At 33.2% G+C, this 23,495-nt stretch overlaps 1 protein-coding gene and 1 long non-coding RNA gene across 2 annotated transcripts in view; one reads left to right on the top strand and one right to left on the bottom strand.

Moving 5' to 3' along the window:
• LOC117692166 (uncharacterized) overlaps positions 1–23,495 on the bottom strand; it is an 82,612-nt gene that overhangs the window by 13,434 nt on the left and 45,683 nt on the right. The gene's annotated exons all lie outside the window — the stretch shown is intronic.
• LOC136271622 (uncharacterized) lies at positions 8,988–21,731 on the top strand. The gene is made up of 5 exons (XM_066072003.1): positions 8,988–9,180; positions 14,146–14,933; positions 19,329–19,536; positions 21,259–21,372; positions 21,523–21,731. The coding sequence occupies exons 2-5, from the start codon at positions 14,871–14,873 to the stop codon at positions 21,615–21,617; spliced, it is 480 nt and encodes a 159-aa protein (XP_065928075.1). The 5' UTR covers positions 8,988–9,180; positions 14,146–14,870; the 3' UTR covers positions 21,618–21,731.

The following is a 23,495-nucleotide window of genomic DNA, read 5'->3' as shown; positions in this document are numbered from 1 at the left end:
ATAACTACTACAAGGGGGCCTCAAATCCTTTTGGTATGAATAGATTGAAGAACCATCTAAGTGTAATGAAGACATTGGTAAAAGTTCCAAATCCGTATCTCTTATGGTTTCAGAGGAGTAGCGATAACAAGCATTTTCTTCTCAAAGGGCAATAACTCTGTAAGTTCTGGGTGTTCTTTGACACAGGGTCAATTGGTACCATAACTTTTAATGAGCAATTACATAAAGTTTAAATTGTTGGGATAACTCTAATAATAAAAAAGCCACCCCGAGCTAAATAGAAAAAAAGAAGAAGAAGAAAAAAAACCATAAAGAAAACAAGAGGTCTTTCACCTGAAAGGTGGAAAGACCTAACTAGTCGTTTTGAATGTAGACTTTAACTTTACAAAGCTAATACTAGTATCTGTCTGTCTGTCTATCGACTCTAAAGTCCGATGGACACGCCAAAGTCCGATTGTCTGTGCTAAAGTCCGATGGCCTGCCACGCCAAAGTCCGATGCTGTCTGAATACGTTTGTTCTTCACATCATTGCTGAAATCACGACAGGTACCGACAGCTGAAGAAGTAAAACAGGCCATCAATCTCTTAAGAACTGGAAACCCCCAGGGATCGACCACGTTTGTGCAGAAATGATGAAAGCTGGGTAAGTGCCAATACCTAAACTTTTAACTGATATCCGACAAACCATTTGGCAGACAGAAACAGCACCCGGGCCCGTTTCTCAAAAAGGCCTACGTCCAGGCGTAAGCTTAGTCCGGACTAAATCAGGGACTAAACCTCAAAAGAGGACCAAGTTGCGTTTCACAAAAAGGCGGAAACTTAGTCGGGAGTAAATTTGGGTTTAAGTCTACGCCTTCTATTGGGTAGGCGTAAGTCCTTAGTCTGTGCACAAAAATGGCGAGTGTTTTGTTTTTAAGGCAAAATAAACAGAGAATTTTAATTTTTGGTTTGTTTTACGTGTTATTAAGGGTAAACATTCTCATTTATTGAAATATTTGTACATATACGTATAACTTTCAAAAATACCTATTGTTCGATAACTGTTCCTATTTCTAAATAAATTAAGATTAAATCAATTTGATAATTAAGTAATGGGCTTACCTTATTTAAAACGCGTGTAATATACATTACTACTCGTTAATGAAATCTAATTTAAGTATGAAGAATTAAAGATGGGTATACCCCGATAAATGATATAAACACAATAATTAAAAAGATGCTATAATTCTAAATTAAACATGTATTCCCCAACAAGATAGACGTATACATAAGTACGAATAGATTATTGATTTTTAAATCAATACTCAGTAAGCATATAGACTAGAATTTAGAACCATTTTAACAAGGCCTTGGACTTTCGGTAGGATGTAGCTTTCTATTTCTTGCGTCAAAACAAGTTAAAAATGACGCTGACTTCAAGTGAAATATACACAGTTGTGTAGTTTTAGCTTAAAAGCCAGACAAATTGTGTCGACTTCAAAGAGCCATGGCTGCGTAGCCAGCGATGTAATAGACTGGCCTACGTCACATTGCAGTTTGACACAACTACTCAAAGTCCAAGCTCTTGTTAAAATAGTTCTAATGTTTCTAATCAAATTTGAACCTATGAAACGAAACTGATTTCAAAATATTGAGAATACTCCTTTGAATACGAGCAACGCAAAACGTTTACAGTTGTAATTTGTCCTTGTGTGTGGTTGTATGTTCTTTACCTATATAACTTATAACTTTACAACACATATGTATTCTCATTTTCATTTCTTTTACTCCTACATGTAGTACATGTATTTTTATAAAACCGCATGAAAGCTACATGTAATTTTGTTTATGAACTCGCAGTTATATACAATTAATTTTTGTTTGTTACATCAATTTTACATCTATTGACAAGCGTTTTTCAAGATTTTCGAAGATTCTAAAATTTCGCATGCACACCTAGAATTTTTGAAAATCAAATTCATTAATCTTATTAATTCTAGGATTAAGTGATCAATTGCCTTCATATTAAACATCGATTGTAATTCTTTTAAATAGGTATGGTTTACATGTACTATCGATGATCTTCGTGCATATGCATATGTGCTATTTATTTTTATCATTTACCTGAATTGATCTTTATTTACTGGAGTTCATGATAGTTTTGTTTCATCATATTTAAGATGTATGTATATCAAGGGATGTTTTTTTTTATTTCGAAGTCGTCGACTTGCAATACAAAAGCGTTGTTCTAGCAGTTTTACAACAGTGTGAATTATTTACACATTTAACTAGCTTGCATTTGTCATACTTATTATATAAACAATTGTATACACCCCCACCCCAATAACCCAAAGCAGATAGTGAAAAAAGTAAAACTCAAATGTACTTGTTAAAACCGCTAAGATGCAAAATGTCTTATCCGGAGGGGGTAGGGGATTTTTAGATGCCTTTTCCATTAAACTTTTAGAAACCTTTTATTTATATAACTTTCTTCAGATAGGTAGGGCGATCTTAGATGACTGCTTTTATATCTATATTTTAATCAATATACTGTATAAGGGTTATTTTCGTCCCGTGTAACTTCCGCCCCTCTACACTTGCAAACAGCTTCGCTCTGTCGTGAATTCGCCAAGTCACAGTTGTTACTTAAATTACTTAATATTAGACAGTAAAAATCAACAAGTCTTAAATTTGCCCGCTGACAACGAGGGTTGAATGATTGAAAATTAAACGGGGGCGAATAATTCCCTTTATACTTACAGTATATACTACCTTCAACCCCCCCCCCCTCCCAAAAAACCCCCCAAAAACAAAACAATCAATCCATTAAACCAAAAACAGGAAAGGGAGTTGGGGAGACCCCGGCCTCAAATGTTGATTATTCCTGTCTTGTTAATTGTTGACAATATCTTTCAAAACTATTATCATTTGAATCGCAGAAAATCAAGAATCGTTTCCATGCATGGCATTGTCTACATTCTTTCGATATTGGAACAAATGATGGAACTTTTCTTCCTTCTGTAGACATGGACAAGGTTCATGTAATGTTATTTATGCAGTAGATATTTTCGATTTCAGTTTGTTGCTGTTTATAACTCATGGTCATTTTATTTTATATAAATAATATAGTGATATGGTATAAAAGAATCAAGCCTTATCCCAGCATTTGAAAGTGTCTAAATATCTATATGAAGCATGACTTATCATTCTGCAGATTTATGCGGGCACATCTATACTGTACCCTGTCCCTGTATTCTATAAATATTTGAAGTTTACACGAACATTGGAGTTAATTTCTATGGATTGTTTCGTTCAATTAATATGTACGATTGTGTCTCAATATCATCTATCATGCATTTAATTGTCATATATTTGGTTTCTGAAACCTTTTAAATATGCCTCTTTCATATCAACTGTTTTTCCCTAAAATTTCATTATGTTATGAAGTGTATAGGCATTTGTTCTACTCTCATTTATATAAACTGTTATGAACAACTTGAACTATGCACATTCAGTGGTAAAGTATAACATGCGTACTTTCGGGTACTACTTTCGGGTTTTTTTGTAAGAAAGTTTTGGGTGTCAGAAAAAATACTTGCAACAGTGCAGTTTATTATGAAGTAGGTATATTTCCATTAGAAATTTTCAGGAAACAAAAAAATTTTAAATACTGGTTTAAATTAAGAAACAGTAAAAACTGTATTTTAAAAGCATGCTACGAAGACATGGTGAAAAATAATGACATATGGATTTCAAATATTAGGAAAGAATTGTCCATCTTAGGCTTAGCCGATTTATATCAAAGTACTATGAAAGAGTCTGTTATTTTAGATATTATATTTAATAGAATGTGTGATGTCTTTAAACAAAAAGTTGTTAACGATATAAGCAATGCATCAAAATGTATATTATATAAACATGTTGTTGATCATTTTTGTTTACAAGTTTACCTAAAGAAACCAATTCATGTAAAATATCGTAAATTAATTACACGCTTACGGTTGTCCTCACATGACTTAAAGATTGAAACAGGGAGGTATGGTAATTTAACACGTGATTGTCGAAAATGTGAATCTTGCAACTTAAATGTAATTGAAGATGAGTTCCATTTTTTACTTATTTGTCCATCACTTTGTAGTTTAAGAGATAAGTATATTAAAAAATACTACTCCCGAAAACCAAGTGTCTATAAAGTTATACAGTTATTATCTACCTCTAATACTAAAGAACTGTGTAATTTAGGTAAATATCTATATTATGCAAACAAGCAACGAACTCTCCATGTGAATTATCCAAAGTGATTATGTACACTTTGTTTTTCTTACTGTTTATTTAATATGTATATGTTCATATGTATAACCTATGAGACATTTGTCTCTTGGAATAAAGAACTTGAACTACATGTACTATGAATTGGAAAATTGATCATAGCCTCAAAGCAAAACAAAATACGATATGCGCATGCTTAGTGCTCAGCGGCGATGTCTAAGTTCTTCGACACTTACGCCTCTTTCATATTGGCGTAACTTCGTTAGCATGGTTAGTTGGACTAACTTAGGCCCAGATTTACGCCTTTTTGAGAAACGGGCCCTTGGGGCTCGGTTCATAAAGGGTCTTACGCCCAGACTTAGCGCTACGCCGTTGTAAATACGGGACTAGTTCGAATATTTGCGTTTCAAATTTATCATCTAAGGTGAGATATACATCTACTTTAAATAACGTATATGAAAAACAAGGTGCCTTTCTCTTCTTGACATACCTTTCACAAAACATTCAAAACATATTCATGTTACATGTAATCAAAGGCCTTCATATTACATTCATAAGTTGCATTTTACAATTTTGCATTATATTTTCTTTTCTACAACATTTACCCTGGACAAGTTAACATCACATTTAGAAATAACTTTACCTTCATAAATTATTCAGGAAAACGTATGTGTTGAGTCACGTTATGTCCGCCGTCACGTTATGTCCGCCGTCACGATATGTCCGCCACTTTTTTGAAAAAATCGTCACGTTATGTCCGCCATCACGAAATGTCCGCCACTTTTTTTTAACATCGTCACATTATGTCCGCCTCCTTATAAATTTCATTATTTTTACTTTTAATCGCCATTTAAAGTTCGATGTTACGAAATATTCGTCTATCTTAAACATAAATAATCTTTATGTCCACCGTCACTGAACATATTTGCCAATAATTTTAATCAATAAGAGCGTCACATTATGTCCGCACTGAACATACTCGCCATTAATTTTAATCAACAAGAGCGTCACATTATGTCCGCACTGATGAAGGTACTCTTAAAAAAACTGATCGTGTTTTAAAATTAAATTTGTCGGCTTTGTAATGTGTTTATTTTTACTTTAAGATTAAAAGATAAAGATTTTTCGAAAAGCTACCTCTTAACAGCAATCAGAACATGTCTGACAACGGCCAAAAATGGCACACCCATCAAGTTACAAAATCTCGAATTCCTAATAAAAACAAAAAAATCATTTCATAACATTTAAGACACCAACGTCTGCCATCAGGTCCATGTACGACGTAATACAGATTTGGTCATATATTTATCCTTATAACTATTAGTAATATTTATTTAAACGTACATTCCTGTTGGCAGACATTTTGTCACGTTCTTTCACAATATTCAGCGTGGGCATAATACGATTTCTTTAAATTTTAAATGCGCAGCGTACATAATGTAAAGACTTTTAGAAACAAGGCAACCTTTTTTAATTGCGGACATTAGGTTTCGACATACAATTAGGTAGGCGGACATTTTGAACAACGTTCACAATGTTTAGCGTGGTCATAATACGATTTCTTTAAAATTTCAGTGGCGGACATAATGTTACGACGATTAAAAAATAGCACTTTTTAAATGGCGGATATAGTGTTACGACTTACGATTGAAACATACATTTGTGTTAGGGATGTTATGCCATTTTTTTTTTCAATGTTAGCTTTGTCATTATATAATCCCAATAAAAATATAACGGCGGACATAATATTACGACTTTTGGAAAAAATGTGAATATTTGAAATTGCTTATATAATGCTATGACATACATTACAGTCGGCGGACATTATACCACAATTTTTAGCGTGGTCATAATCATTTATGATTTCTTCAAAAGTTAATGCGGCGTAACTTTAAAAATAGGATAACACTTTTTTATGTCGGACATAACGACTTATGGTTTAAACATGCATTCATGATGGCGGACATTATACCACAATTTATAACGTGGGCATTCAAACGATTTTTTTTTTCAATTTATAGGCGACAAACAAAAATTTACGACTTTTTAAAGAAACAAGTGATCATTTTTTTTATTGGCAGACATAATGGTGCGACACATTTCCTGTTTGCAGACATGCATAATTTTTCACAGATTTTAGCGAGGACAGAATACGTTTTCTCCAAAAGTTAAAGCGGCGGACATTATAAAGCGACATTTAGAAAATTGGAGTGCACTAAATAATGTCGGACATAAGGTTTAAACATGCATTCCTGTTTGCGGACATTTTGTCCAGATTTTTCACAATTTTTAAGCGTGTGCATCGTGTGCGTTAAACGAACTAATAGTCTATATAATGCGGCGTGCATAATGTTCCGACTTACGATTTGAACGTGCATTACTATGTGCAGACATTATGCAATAAATTTTCGCGTCGGACATGATACGATCTTTCTGAATTTTTGACGGACATACGTTTCAACGTTATGAGATAGTGTGTACATTTATGTATATTGTTTAATACGATCAATGTAAATTATAAAATAAAGTGTATACATGCATATAATTCTCATTCTGAAAATAATTTCAGATCAATAAATGGCAAACATAATATAACACAATGGGATAGCAAATATTATATTTAGAAATAATAGAGAGAGTAGTGTGTTCAAAACTGGTGGCGGACATTAGCCCATACATTTTCCAAAAACAATGCTGACATTTTTAGCGACGTGCATGCATTTAATACAATTTCTCTGAAATTTGAAGGCGGCGGACATATGGTAATGACTTTTGGGGGAATATACGGAATTTTTGTAAAGGCGGACATAACGATGATTTTTTTCGAAAAAAGTGGCGCACATTTCGTGATGGCGGACATAACGTGACGATTTATTCAAAAAGGTGGCGGACATTTCCTGATGGCGGACATAACGTGACGATTTTTTCAAAAAAGTGGCGGACATTTCGTGATGGCGGACATAACGTGACGATTTTTTCAAAAAAGTGGCGGACATATCGTGACGGCGGACATAACGTGACGGCGGACATAACGTGACTCAACACGTATGTTTCCCGAGAAAACAGCTACTATTTTTTGGCTGTAATTTATATATGAACAGTATAAAATATTTTTATGACTTACGATGTATGTACTGGTAGGTGCATTAATATTGAATGCAAATGTTACTGAAAATCGAAGCCGATTAAACTCACAATCTTAATTTGTGATTCTCTTTTTAAAGTCAAAATATATTATTGATACTTGGTTCTTAGCTACAATAATAAAAACACATTCAAGTTAAGACAAATTTGCAATTAAATCTGATTTGATTTATACACTAGCTTAAAATATTTTTAATACTTGATATACAGAATTGTCCCTTGGAAAATGAAACTTATTATAAAACATACTCATGTATAATAATTTATCATATTGCGCTAAAATACAAAACATCGCGAAATGACTGAAAACAGAAATGCATTAATTTTGCTTTAGAACCTTTTTGAAATGTGCAATGCAAAAGACCGACAAAGGTCCGGAATTTGGATGTTAACACAAAATTTACAATATGACAACTTGTAAATTGACAACGACCCAGTATGATAATAAATATGATAAAATAAATAAATTAACATATATTTTTTGGACTTGCTTATTATTTGAAATGAAATATTGATAATATTGAGCACATTACACAAGTCATGTACTTCAACCAAAATAATGCCGAGTAAGGACCCGCGTTTTGGCTAAGTGGGAATAAACCCAAGCTGGGCCGGTAAATATACATGTATACTGTATAACTATAGTATATTCTATGTTATTTGCAAGGACTCACAGTTTCACACCTTTCTTTGTGATACACACTTCAAAGACTATATGGTTGACAACACCAGCATGCAGAATAAATGTAAATATGTCACTTGTTAAAAAGCTTGTCTTAGTGAAATGTTTATATTCTTTCTGGATATCCCCCCCTTTTTTTTAAACAATGTAACTCACAGTTTATCCAAAAAAACTCATGGAAATAATCTTAATTATGAATTTACTTTGGATTATCTTACTTAACTCTCTCAGGTAAGGAATGCCAATATAGATCAGCAGTAATTTTTAAATACATTGTCAAGCAAATTTTTTATATGAATTACCATTAAAAATTATTTTACCAAAAGATGTGAATAAACCTGCAATATATATGTCATAAGAAATAGATATTTCTATTTTGTACATATTTTAAAAAATGCACCTACAATATTGATTGATTTTAATAATCATGTGGTTTTTAAGCCCATTAAGACTATACAAGTAAGAATATGACTTTATAGACAATTTACTTCCTGCAAAAACTAGTACTTACATGCATATCAAATAAAGAGAAATGACCCACCTAGAAATTAAAACTAAAATCAAGTTTTATTATCCATAACAGATAATATCAATATTAAAAACTGGAAAGAGGAAATAAAGATTGAAAAATGGAATGGCATTCAGTCATTATGTTACCATTGTACCCTCTGTACCCTCTTTACCTTGGTAACCTACAAGTATCTTTGGTAATTTGCTACTTTCATTTCCCAATGCTTTTAAACTGTACCCTTTTTGTTACCCCTTTCTCCTTAAAGATATAGGAAGAGTACATTTCGGGTACAAAAGTATCACCTCAAAACATAGTCCTAAATTCTGGCCCTATACATGTATGTAATTTCCGGTACTAGCTCATTGCCTTATATGGGCATACTACACTCATGACCATATAAGGCAAGGAAATCGTAAAACCCACCGAGCCTTCAGTTTATTGGCACACTGTTTTAGAGACTTTCAACTCTAGTGGTTGACTTCTACAGTATACAGAATGAAAATAAAATCAAAATGGACAACCATGGTGTTAGAGTTTTAGGTATCAGAAAGCTGGGCTATGCAAGGACACTTTAACAGAGACGACGCTAACAGAGGTAGATATACATGCACAGTCAGTTATGTACCTTTGTTAAACAATATTCCTTTCTACATCTTGATTATATAATTGGATTTTTAAAAACAGAAATTATACTTGTGAAGATTTGCCTTACGTAAAAGTACACAAACTTACTGCTACAAATACAGGTCACTTCCGGGTAGCCTATGCCTAGTCCGAATCAGAAGCCAGATCGGCAAAAGACACAAGTAAGATATAATCATTTGTGAATATTTTCTATTCTAATAAACATGCAATTCTATCTAACCGTGAACAATTTCTGTGCTATCTACCCATGGTGAACAGTCATCGAAACTTTCCACCAACGACATTGTGGTAGTGGTAAAATCCGAATCTCTACGTAAAAGCAAAGTCCAATAACTCTTTAAATTGTTTATCATCAAAAAAATCTGCATTGTCGATCAATAACGTTTTCTTCGGTATAATACAATATGCTAAACTCGTCAATATTTTAACAACCGTTGGAATAGTATTTTAGTAACTTTAAACGTTATGCTTAATGATTTCGTGAATGAACTTGTAAACAAGTCACGATTCATAGGCGTCGGAAGCAAATTGAAAGTGGGGGGGCTATACTAATCCTCAGAAATATTGAGAAAAAAGTAATTCCCAAAATCATGGAAATCCTAATCCGGGGGGGGGGGGGGGGGGGGGGCTATACTTCCAAAAAAACAATTACTTAACCAATTTTTTTTTTTCCAAAATCATGAAATTCCTAATCCGTGGGGGGGGGGGGGGGGGGTATGCTTCTGACTCTAACTTCTCAATCTTTCAAGGTAAATTAGGAACGATAATCTTTCCTGCGAAAAAAGTGGGGGGGGGCTGAACCCTCTATCATGCTATGTTTCTAATGGTTAGGTATAACTTTGCAAAAAAAGTGGGGGGGGGGGGGGCTAAGCCCCCCCTAGCCCCCCCCCCCGGTTCCGACGCCTATGCGATTAAATGTATGTTTTTGTTCACGCGATGCATTAATTTATTTAAGGACCTTTTTATAATTTTTGAATTGTTCGGTTTTGCCTTAAAAATGTTTCTGAAATAGATTCCTAGCCTAGGTGAGTGAAATTTATACCCGTACCCTCACATAAGATATATTATCGTGAACTACTTTAGACTTTTAATTAGCACTACAGAAAAGTTTCAACTTAATGGTTTGACTGACTCTTGTCCAATCAGATCGTAGTATGCAGCGATGAGACATTGAGAGAGAGAGAGAGAGAGAGAGAGAGAGAGAGAGAGAGAGAGAGAGAGAGAGAGAGAGCATCCAAGATTCACTGTACCGATTTTTTCAGAAACTGCCCTTGAGAAACTTTGAAATACAAATAATAATATTCTAAATAAAGTATGCCGGATTTTTCTAGAATTAAACATAGTCATTTTGCTAGTAGAGACATCGGTTAAGGATGTGACTGCGATTGTGCAAACTGTCAACAACGATCACGGATGTATATGCAGCAAGGGTAAAAAATCTTACTATGCACTATCTGACATTGGATCAGAATATCTTATTCTTAATGACACTGTCCCACCTTTATTAACGCATAGATTTCCCGTCAATTCTCTATGGATTCATCTTCGCTAGCCAAGGGTTTTTGGTCCACTTCGCTCCCCATAAACCCTTGGCAGGTCTCATTACGAAAGCTCGGTGATGCGGTGCATGTGGCGCTATCTAGCGAGCAACTTGAGTTGCGCCCATTGTATATTTAGCATTTTTACCGAATGATTTTACGGGTAATATGGACACTCTACATAATATAGATACAACTTGAAAACATGATGACTAGCAAGAATCAGATCATGACATAATTAACGATGCGTTCGTTCGATCTTCCTGAACTATGTAAATCAGACATATTTGAATCACTCTTTAAAATTACTCTTCCATAGGATATTATGTCGATTGGACCGTAATACACTGCCAATAACATTTTTCTGACCCTGTTGATGTCATTTTCACTTGAAATATCAAACAAGTTAAGGGCAATTCTTTTGACATTATATATCAATCCTACAAATTTACAATTTGATCATTACCTACAAAATTGGTTGGACTATAGAAGCTTTCCAAAGAAGAGTTCCTAGTAAGAATTGTTAGAAAGGAAGTTGAATAATCTCACGAAACACATATAGAGTGACGCGTGTGTAATGATCCTGACGTTCTTTAGAAAATTTTGCTCCAAAAGTTCACCTGCCTGAATATGGAAACTACCTACAAACCGCAACGAAATTAGCTTATGTAAATCCGTTTTTTTCCCTCTCTTTATCTCTTTTGTACTTTCTTATTCTGAATTTTTGTTATTTTTGTGTATATATTACGTTATAATCTCCCCGGGAAGGCAAACAGTATGCATGAAGAAAAAAAAACCCCCAAACAATCTCTTATTCACTGTCAATGCCTGTCTGATATGGCCGATATACAGACAGGTGATCAGTAATCTAAAGGGCCGTGTGGTGGCCGCGCCCATTGGCTGCTTAAATTATCGCTAACACAGAATTTAAATGTCCCAGGGAACCCAGAACAGATCATCGAGTGCAGAACAGTTACAAGTGTTTGCATATGGACAGTTATCAGTTTCTCGAGTTTTCTTCGAGTATCCCACACATAACATATGTACATATATTCCCTTTTTAATATTTTTGTTTCATCGAAGTATTAAATATTTCACGTACATGTACGCACAAAATTTTCTACATTTTCACACATAATGCTATTTCATTTTTGGGACGTTTACATTGTACCCTTATAATACAAATTGTAGCATTAATTCGGGTAAAAACCATGTTTTGCATGGTTAGTTTACATTTTCCCGTTATTAAGAAATTGCTGTCGACGTTCAAATAAATTTTGATCAATCTTATTTTAGAATATACCTGTAATACAGACCTTAATTTATTACTTATGATGATTTGTTCATCTGCATCACCTATAATTTACTCCATTAACTTTCTCTTTTTCTTCTCTCTCTCTCTTATTCAAGTTACGAGCTGATTGGCTTAACTTCCTCTAAAAATGATCTGATTGGACAAGGGTCTGTAAAAACATTACGCTAAACTTTTATGTCTATTAAAAGCTTAGTTCAGTGTATGTCATCATGCAAGAAAAGTATGTGAGTATGCAAAAAAAGTATGTCAACATACAAGATAATGATATCGACACGCAAGTTATCATTGACAATATATTAATAGAGCCTGTTTTCAAATTGACTTATTTCAATCTTATTAAAATATACTTATAAAGTTGCTCCTTAAGAATCCGTTTGACATGTGACTTCTAACATGCCAAAATGCAACTTTTTTTTTATCGGTATTCAACTTATTTATGTATATGTATTTTGATATGCGAGTTAAAATATTATGTTGGCATGTAACTACTTGATGTCAATGTTCGAAATAATTATGTTAAAATGTAGCATATTTTTATCAACATGCAGCTTATGAAAGTAATGGCATATTTCTGTATACATTATGTCAACATGCAAGATAATTATATCGAATGTAGGATAATCATGACAACATAATTATATTGATATTCAAAAAATTCGAAAATTAATCACATACAAATTTGTAAAATATCTATAAACAAATATAAAGTATTGCCAACATATTATTTTTTTAACATGCAAGATGCGTTTCAATATTAATGACAACGTACGATACATTTATGTCGACTTGCGCGTTTTTTATGACATGCAATTTTTTTTCATTCAAGATATATTTCGACACGCAACGCGAGATATTTATTGTCAACTTGCAGCTTATTTAAAAATGTGAAAATGCAACATAATTATGTTGAATTTAACGTATTTATTGTATAAAAAAATGGATTAAAATCAACTTTGAGAAACTTACGAGTTCTTCTCTATGGTGGCATACTTCTACCAAATATGTCGACATGTGAGATAATTATGTTGACATGCAACATAACTATATTGATAGGCAAGACAATTGCAATCACATAAAAATTATTTAAAACCTAAATAAAGAATCAAATATCGCCCACATGTGACCACCAACATGATATATGCTATTCATTAGTGCTGACCTGAGAGATAAATATTTTGACATGTAACTTATTTAATCTGACATGCAACTTAATTATGTTGACATGCAACTTAATTATGTTGATATGCAACTTCATAATGCTGAAGTGCACCAACTAAGTTAAGTTGATATGCAAGATGAATATGTTACATTGTAACGTGCAACTAATTAATGTGGACATCCGACATTTTATAACGACATGCAACGGTGTTATATTGAAATTCGATATCAGTATGTTGACAATATCTTGTTGACAATAATAAGTTGAACGTAAACATATTTATATCGCATATCAACATACGTTTGTTGTTTGTAAACATAAATAAGTTTATTGTTGACATAAATAATTTGCATGCCAAAATATTTTTCTTGCATGTCAACATAATTAATTTGCAAGTCAACATGAATAAAAAGGATGCCAATATAAATAAATTGCATGCCAACATACTTATCTCGTATGTCAAAAAGAACAAGTTGCATGTTAACTCTTATATAAGTAGCATCAAGCATGTAGATGATATTTGAGATTTTTGAATGTTTTAGTATTCTTGTATGATTGCATTTTCTTGCATGTCAACATAGTTATGTTTCATATATGTTTTATATGTCGACATATTTGATATAAAAATTAATTGCACTACTGAAAATTGAATTACCTGTATTTATCGAATGCTTGCAAATTTGAAACTTCACATAAATTAATTGAAGAGTTTATATAAAAATCATCGCCGAGTCATATGCTACAATGACATATACATGAAAAGACTATTACTTAGAAAAGCGGTCTGCCTTTGGACCTCTTGTATATATTCTTGCTACATTTGTATCTATACCTTAAAAAGCATTGTTTTGGATTGTTGTTCAATGTATTCGTAAATAATGTATGCTTATTGAACTCTTTTAGGCTTCAATAGCTGAAGAAAAGAAGAATTCTATCAAGAATGATCACAGTGTCAAGTTGGAAATCGGCTACTACAGTCACATTTGCTTACCGCCATTAAATCTACAGATCACTGATTTTTCATAACATCAACAAAGTTGCTTACTGACATCTATCATATGTTTTAAGATTTAACGGTCAAATGAAGTTGTACGAAACTTTGACAACAATGTCAATTAATTTGCATCGAAAGCAATGTGATGAACAAGCTAGTAAGTGACTTAAAAATTTTTTTAAACTAATCACAGATAGTTAATAAATGTTAATATTTTTTAAAACTGATTTTAAATCACTACTTGGCGTGAACGGATGTACAGCCTACATTGACCACACTAGGATAAAAACCCGGTCAGGAATATTGTGGTTGATACTGGAATTCTAACCTTTCAAAAAGAGTTGTTGATATTTTACACATTTTTCTGAAGTGATTCTAGCAATACCAGACGTCAAGAAAATGAAGAGACCAAACGTCGGTGATTTTATTCCTAAAAAAATCCCTTTTTTATTGTGAATTATAAAAAAATCAAGAAATTCTCAAAAACTCTTCTGACGAACAATTTATTCGATCTTCAAAAAAAAAAAAAACCAAAAAAAAAACCAACCAAAAAACCCCAAAAAACCAACAAACCAACAAACCAACAAACAATAAACAAACAAAAACAAGGGCGAGCGACATACCCAGGGAAGTTATGGACATCAACCTACTACTCAAGATAATGTGTTTCATAGCACCATGGTATAGTGCATCAATGGTAAGCAAAGTTCATATCAAAAGATATCCTTAAGGTGGTATGGGACACCTGTTAATATACATGTGGATGAAAGTACATTATAATCAAAATGTTTTCACCAATTTAGAAATTTCAAATTTTACATTTCTAACCAAAAACATGTTTTTTTTTAAATTTGTGAAAAGGTAAAAGCTATAAAAGACATATCGGGATTCGAACGCACGAATAAGTTAACGCTAGTTAACACTAAAACCCATTGCGCTACAATTTTAGGTAATATTTTTGGGAAAGAAACAATTTATAAAATTACTATTGTTTTTATTGTTTATTTCAATAAGAAATACAGTACCGATCACACCCAACAAAACACCAGAGTAAACCCCAACTAAACCCCGGGTTTACTTGGGGATTACTCTCGGTGTACCTTATGAAAATTTGGGTCCAAAAGGGGTTTTTCTTGGGGTTTACTCTTGATTTACTTTGAGTTTCCTCGGGAATTGCTTTTGGGGTCAACTGTACAAACTGAATTGAGAAGCAGAACCGTCCTTTATCTTACCATCTTACTGCCTGTAATTCCCACCCCTTGTATATTCCGAATACACATGTAGCGTCTGCTTTCAGGGAAGTACCTCTGATCGGGATTTACTATCTGTGTCCAATCTGGATTTAATCTTGGTTCACTCTAGTAAACCCGGAGTAAACCCAGGGTTTAGTTTGGGGTTTACTTTCTGTTAGGTCGCGTCTGATCAGTACTGTACGTCACAATATGGTATATACAACCTTAAATTGTAGAAATTAAAAAAATGTAAAATAATGTAACTTAATTGTTTCTACGAGGGAATGATTGATTGAACGAATGATTAATTGGTCGATTCAAAACAAACCGGGGCTGTGATCAAAATACTTCACTTATATACGTTATTCAAGAGTGGGAGCAAATTGAATCGAACACAGGCACGTAACATCGGGGGGGGGGGGGGGGGGGCAGGGGGGGACCTGCCCCCCCCTTTTATGGGACCATGTAAAAATTTAAATTGACAATAAGGAAATAATCATTGAAATTATTGAAGTTAAAGGTGTACTACCCCCCCCCCCCCCCCCCCCCAACGGATTAGAATTTTCAGAATTTTGGAAAGTAACCTCCCCCTCCTTTTTTTTTTTGCTTGTTAAGATTTTTTTGATGAGTCTGGCCCCCCACTTTCAAAAACGATGCTACGTGCCTGGAACAAATGTTTATATATTGAATGTTAATCGAGTTAAGTAGATGACATTTTTTCTCTAAGAAATATTCCATTTTGGAAGAACACTTTACTGTTAAACAGTATACAGTTATTTGATACTTGAGCAGTTAATAGACCAGAATATTTTTCCCGAGGTGCAGGGAACAGCTCAGTATGATCTATTGCCCGAGGCAACGGCTAAGGGCAATAGATCATACTGAGCTGTTCCCTGCACCAAGGGAAAAAATTCTGGTCTATTGACTGTTCAAGCATTAAATAATTGTTTTATTGCCTAATTTCTTTTTTAGTTTTCTTGGTTTACAATTTGCATATTGCAGATGGTTTTCGTGCCATTATGCAATAAACTAAGATTTTTTTTCATCTTTTACATGCACCAAACTTGTTGCATGCATTACAACATCTCAACTTAATATTAGTTTACACAAAGAAGGAAGAGTCTTCAACCCAGTAGATTTTAAATAGTTTTTGACGTTATATGGGGCTTTAAAACTGTTGATTAATTGATACTCCATTTTGATAACATTGAATTTGGTTTCACCAAGTACTAAAAACAGCGTCTATGTAAAGGAATATACATTCCATGAGAAAGGATGTAACATTATAACATACACGCGTTCTGATATACGTTGCCGGTCCAATAGATCACAGTCTATTGACCGGCGGTCCAATAGATCGCAGTCTATTGACCGGCAGTCTGATAGATCACAGTCTATTGACTGGCGGTCCAATAGATCGCAGTCTATTGACCGGCAGTTCAAAATAGACGCAAATATTTAATTTGTAATAAAACAACAAAATCCCTTTGATTAGGTAATAAAAACCAATAAACATGCGCACTTGGAAATATACCATATGTAAAACTATTTGGTCAGACAAGATATATTCAATACTCCAATACAATAACATAAGAAAGGAGGAAAAGGTCCTTATGGATAAAATGTTATTTCTCGAAAATCAATAAGATTTTTTAAAGTAAAATATTCTTAAAATTAATCCGATTTCATAATCATCATTATTCATTCAAAGGCAGGGATGGTATCCATAAAGTTTAAATAAGTCTCGATCAGGCTTGACCACGATTGCGAAAAAATGTAATAAATTAATAACCGATTACATAGCGGAATTTCGTGTGATCGATTATTAATCGATTGCTCTCATTTTGTCCTGTAATCGATCACTTAATGTAACATGTAATCCAATAATAATCGATTATTTCGGTTTTTAGCTCACCTGAGCTTAAAGCTCAAGTAAGCTTTTCTGATCACATTTTGTCCGTCTGTCCGTCCGTCCGTCTGTAAATTTTCACATTTTGAACTTCTTCTCTAAAACCACCCGGCCGATTTCAACCCAATTTGGCTCAAAGGACCCTTATGGTAAGATGAATATAAATTTTGGTTGATCATTAAAAATGTTTTGCTAATGGGATGGTATGCTGTAACTACTCTCTGAGGCTCCCTTCTTATTCGATGAATTATATGGAATCTACACCAATTTTGAAACTATAGTTTTTCAGACACGAGTTAATAAAAACCGCGTCTTTAAAACAGTTTCAATAGTGCTGACACATTACTTTTACGGGGATAAATGCATTATCGCTAATCTTAAGAAAATATTTCAGCGGAAAATCATCTTGGTTTGTTGCCATTTGTTGTTCTTGAATAAAGATGAAAATAATGGGTTGGCCTTAGTAAAATAGAGTGATATGCCTGTCAATACATCGATTATAATAGCTCTTTAACATATCACGTGACAACATTTTTCAATCGAGTGTATTCATCGATCAAGTTAGTAAGTTTATAAAACGTCACATGAGTTCACGTCAGTTGAACATCAATCGTTTATTGATGGTAAAGACCGATTAATTTTTTTTAATGTTTTTGATTTGAGCAAGTTCCTCTTTCACATATAGGAATTTTTACAATAAAATACAATAAAGAGTAAGTAGTTGAAGAAGAAAATGTACCTATATGCTCATATATTTTGATCACTTTATAAAGTTGGGGGGGGGGGGGGGCAGAACTAAAATAAAGGGAATTGGAAGTTTACAGTGTACCCCTACAAAAAATTTAGTTGAATATCATCTTGCATAAGATCTTCTTGCGGTACAAATGGCATTTCATAAAGGTATTAAGTCAAAGATTAAGTGTATATAACAATAAGTGTAAAATTTGGATACTTTACAGTATTAATTTTTTGTTATTCTATCGAGGGGCCATATGGCACAACATCCTTTGAACGCCCATATCAAGCCAATTTTGCTCAGGTGAGCGATGTGGCCACATGGGCCTCTTGTATAGTTTAAAGGGTATTTTCATTATGAATGGTATGAAAATTTGAGACTTTATGCTTCAATCTAGATTAGATAATAATCATAATTTCTACTGTTCATACCAAATCAAATGTCAAATTATGTGCAATATAGAAAGATCAGTCTTATAAATTATATAAAAGATTTTTTTCTGGAATTTTACGAAACCGGGCGAAATCTTAACCTTGCACCTAAATAATCGAAAAAGTAATTAAAATTACACTGAACATTTGAGCTGTAATCGACTTAATAACAATTAATCGAAAATCTCTTCGATTACTTGAAAAAAAGTAATCATTATACTCGATTACGATTACTCGATTACGATTGCCCCATGCCTGATCTCGATCTTACTTTGTCATATATGCATTTGCTTAAAATGAGAATTGGATCAAAGGTAAGTTAGTTTAAGTAAACAAGGTAGGTACACCACAAGGCTCAGTAATAAGAGTGTAGAGTGGGTACTGAAGACCTTGATTTTTTATGTTCAAAAACCAAAGACATTGTTCAAGACGTTGTTTGTATATGTTACATTTAGCTACACGTGTATACTTACAACTAGCTTTTGATAAATCTTGCACACTGTCGGGTACGTCTTTTTTCTCACTCAATATAATTGTTTTATCCGAGTAAATACATCATTTGTTCAATCACATACCTAATTTTGCTTGAACAAACATATCATATTTGTCGAAATAGATGCCATGTTTGTCTAAAAAACGATATGTATTTTATCCACTGGTCCTTTCCGGTGGTTAACGAAACATTTGTTTACTTGGAGACAATCCAATCGGCCACCTATATTTTAGTCTAATTTATGATTAATGTAATTGTGAAATGTGAAGGTATATGCTTTTTTTTTTACAGATGACAAAAGAGCCGGGTCACGTATGTGCAGAAACTGAGAACATTGTATCAAGTTGTCATGTAGCCAGTGAACTTGATCAAAAAATGATTCCAAGAAAATGCTCCGAAGTATGTGGGGATTTTGAAGGACTTTACGAATATCACTGCATGCGAGATTCTCTAAAAACAAACTTTATTGCAATATGTGCTATCCCCAAGCGACTATTTGGTAATTAGATCTATAATTTTGATTAAGTTACTGAGTATATATTATTACTTATTAGGTTTGTTACTGACTAACTACAGAAATATATCGGGTTGATTAGTCGCTTGGACGGCGAGGCAAATATATCGGGTTGATAAGTCTCATAGACTCGCCGTCCATGAGACTGATCAAACCGATATATTTCTGTAGCCAATCAATAACAAACCTTATTACAGAAATATATCGGGTTGATTAGTCTCATTCGCCTCGCCGTCTGTGAGACTGATCAACCCGATATGTTTCAGTAACAAACCTAAGTGTTTTGATTTTCCGAGGACTATCAAAAGAGACAATTATTTTACAAGAAGCGATGGTTTTTTTAAAAAAATTCATTCATTAAAGTGGTTTGCATCTCGTCCAATTTAAATCGATCTCTTCAAAATCTCACCTTTGAAATAGTCTTTGAAAATCTTTGCACCCTTGTTCTTTTTTAATGTTTTGTTGCTCTTTAATTTAAAAAAAGACCCAGCCTCTTGCTTCAACGCCTCAGTGACTTAGTTTTTGAAGATTTTTCAGTGTAATCGACATCATATTTCTACAACCAACTATTGATTTAAAGTGAATTTTGTCAAAATTACAAAAATGAAGGAAAACAAATAAGTCTTCAGTATTTCGATATAAGTGATTAAGCTCTACGATAAAAATATTTAGAGATAAAAAAGATTTCAAAGAAGGTCTATTTTAGTTAAACTTTACATTAAAACAGTTATATTAATCTCCGAAACGACGTACTAAATTATATTGCACAAGGTCAAAATAACCGCATAACACATCATCTAAAATGGATAAAAAAAATATCAATTCATGTCTTGTAAAGAACAGTCTCAAAAGCTTTGTAATAGAAATCAAATCGTACGAGATAAATAGAACATCTATATATAAATGAGTAATTTTGAATTGTTTTATCCAACTAATTGAAAAAATGTTATATACACAAGTTTATCCCGTTGGATAATGCAAATATATAATCACACAATATAGATAAAATTATCTTGAAGGATAAACTACCCAAATTTGACGAATAAGTTCTCTGAAGAAAAGAGCAAAATACTGATTCCCATCTGTGTGTTCGAGGCTACAAAGCCCACACAGTGCTATCTGCAATTGAGGAGATATCATAATTATCATTTAAACACACAAACAAACAAGGAAACCCTTTTGCAATACAAAAAGAAAAAAGTATAGAAGGGTTCCCCTTGTCCCAACTTATTACCCCATCCTCACGACTTTAAAAAATGAACTTTCCATTCTTTATATTAACGAAAGAATGCACACACACAAGCGTATATGGATAATCAGCTATTCCTTCTGTGTAACGAGTGTAAAACTTTGTCGACATTATCATAGTTTAGTACATGTATTTTAAATAACTTCCTTATGGTTATTATGAATAATTCAGATCATGATTCAGAGATAGATGTAAACATGAACAATAAATTGCTTTTCTTAGGTGTTTCATAGGGCTTTGTTGCTACATTGAAGCTAGCATTGCAGAAAAATGATTTTTTCTGCAATGTTAGCTACATGTACCTTCACACCTCCATGAAACTTAAGTGCATAATTAGCTACATTTGTCAGTAATGAATTTTGTTGTTTTGGGATGCTAATGTCTACTATACTGTTGTAAAAATTTGTAGATATTCACACGATTAGAACAATCGGATAATTCAAATATTGTTAATGCAGATTATTGTCCTGAGTATGATAGAAAAGGCAAGCGAATCCAAATGGACATGACTACCACCTGCAACACACCCCATACCTCACAGAGATACTACAACTCTTCAGACATCTCATTCTGTAAGTGTAAAAATTTGGAATGCTGTAGAAATCCTCAGATTAAGACACAGAAATAAAGTGATAGATGGAGAGGAAGAAATAGAGATGATGAAATTTAGATATAATACTGTTTAAAAAATCTTAATAATTGCGATGTCTATTTTTATGTAGGTGATCCTAAAAGATGCCTCAAATTAATTGAAAAAAGAGTAAATACTACTGGAACAAACATACCAAAAGAAGTTCCACCTAACAATGAAGGGTAAATAAATATTCATACAGAAGACACATCCTTATTTTCAATATTTGTATTGCACTTCTTTTTTCAATTTTCTCATCAATTGCAGGGGTAATCACCAGAACTGGATTTCCCAGAATTGGTATTATGTACTTATTCCATCAGTTCTTGGTGTTGTGTGTAAAATTCCGTAAAATTTTATGCAGAAAGAATTCAACAATAGATAAAGGTAAGAAAAGAAGGAAACTTCTGGAGGAGAACAACCTAATAAACAAAAGATGAGCAATCATCGAGAACATGAGGAGGAATAAACTTTTTACCTTCACATGCCAATTAAATGTGGATGAAAACTAGTGTAAATTAAACTCTAATTTGAGATACTTAATGGGGAATTTTACAAACAACGTTTGTGATTTTATTTTTGAACTGTACTGGAACTGTACAGTATGACAGTATAACATCTTTAATGTATCAATACAATTCCTTATTGCAATGGCAGCGCGCAGCAGGGTAATTCATGGAAATTCATGCGCATTGTATGTGTCCAAAATGCATAGTCTTGTTTTTAAAACACGTTATTAATAAGAAAACTAAAAAAGATAGACAATTTCTCGAAATTAAAAAAAAAAGAAACAAAATACCAACACTTTTGACAAAACGTATCGCGAAAGCTTTTACTTTGACGCTGTTTGGTTTTTTGTTTACTTTTGAATATGTGCTATTTATAGTAACATTGGTGATTTGCCTGCCTACAGCCAGAACTCTGCTCAGCAGAGCCCGACTTAAAACCAACTTGAAAAAAATTTCCGATCGGGTTCGATAATTCTGTATTACTCAAAAATGTATAAGCTTTCATAAAATTATAAATTTCTTCATAAAATCACTCTAATAATTTCATTCAAATTAATAATTATTTATACCATATAGATATATCAATCGCAACGTTTTACTGGGTTCCCGCCTTCTATACTCTTACGCATGCGTATTTACTATAAACAAAACACATGCAGGGCTCGTGAAGATTCTCCTGGACATGTTTGTTGATAGAAATATGTCTTTTCTACTTCTCTCGGGTAATAATTGTTCAACGTTTTTAAAATAACCAGAATTATTATTTTGTAATCATGTATTTTGCGTTTGTATCACATGTGTTGCCTCAACTTAAATTCATTTTGAAAGTGGGGCCCCTTGAGAGGTTATTTGACATATTTATTGGTAAACCATTTATAAATTATCGGAGAAGTGATGATGTGTTCCGTTTAGAGAGTCCCTTTTACACAATATTCCATGATGACTGTAGTCGGGCGAATATCTTGTAGTTTTCAGCACGTGTCAATTACTATCAAGAAAAATTCACGTGGTACAAATAAACGATATAGGAATAATCCGGTTTGTACATGTACGACCCTTAGAATTCTGGAAGCTCATAATTACATTAACTATGTATGTTAAAGGAATTTTTATGTACTTCAACTGTCACAATCACTGTTATATCTTGCTTCCTAACGATACTATGGGTAATTCTGATATTAAACACACATGCTGTTTTTAGCTGTACTGTCTCTTTAATCTGGATGTAAAAATCTTTTGATATGATTTTTCTACACGTGATGTTAAGCAGCATTTTTGTAGGTTGTGGGAAACAACATCTCCATACAAGATTCTTGAATTAATTCAACATAGAACAGTTTTCTTTACTTAAATCATTTATAGTCACTAAGAAATACGACGAAAGATGATTGGCAAGTTTTAATTGCTTGTGTGTGTACTGCATCTTACATTGTAAAATCATTGCAGCAAGTTAATTGCTTGTATTGGTAGAAAGTTGAGCAACTTTCCTTTACGGGCCTAATTTGTCCAAAAAGTTGTCTTCCTCAAAGGTGCTTGGGTAAAATATCAAACATTG

This window comes from Magallana gigas, chromosome 9 (assembly GCF_963853765.1).
Source record: "Magallana gigas chromosome 9, xbMagGiga1.1, whole genome shotgun sequence".
In the NCBI taxonomy this organism is placed as follows: domain Eukaryota; kingdom Metazoa; phylum Mollusca; class Bivalvia; order Ostreida; family Ostreidae; genus Magallana; species Magallana gigas.
Note: the sequence above shows the minus strand (reverse complement) of the source record. Positions and strands in the feature narration are given on the sequence as shown.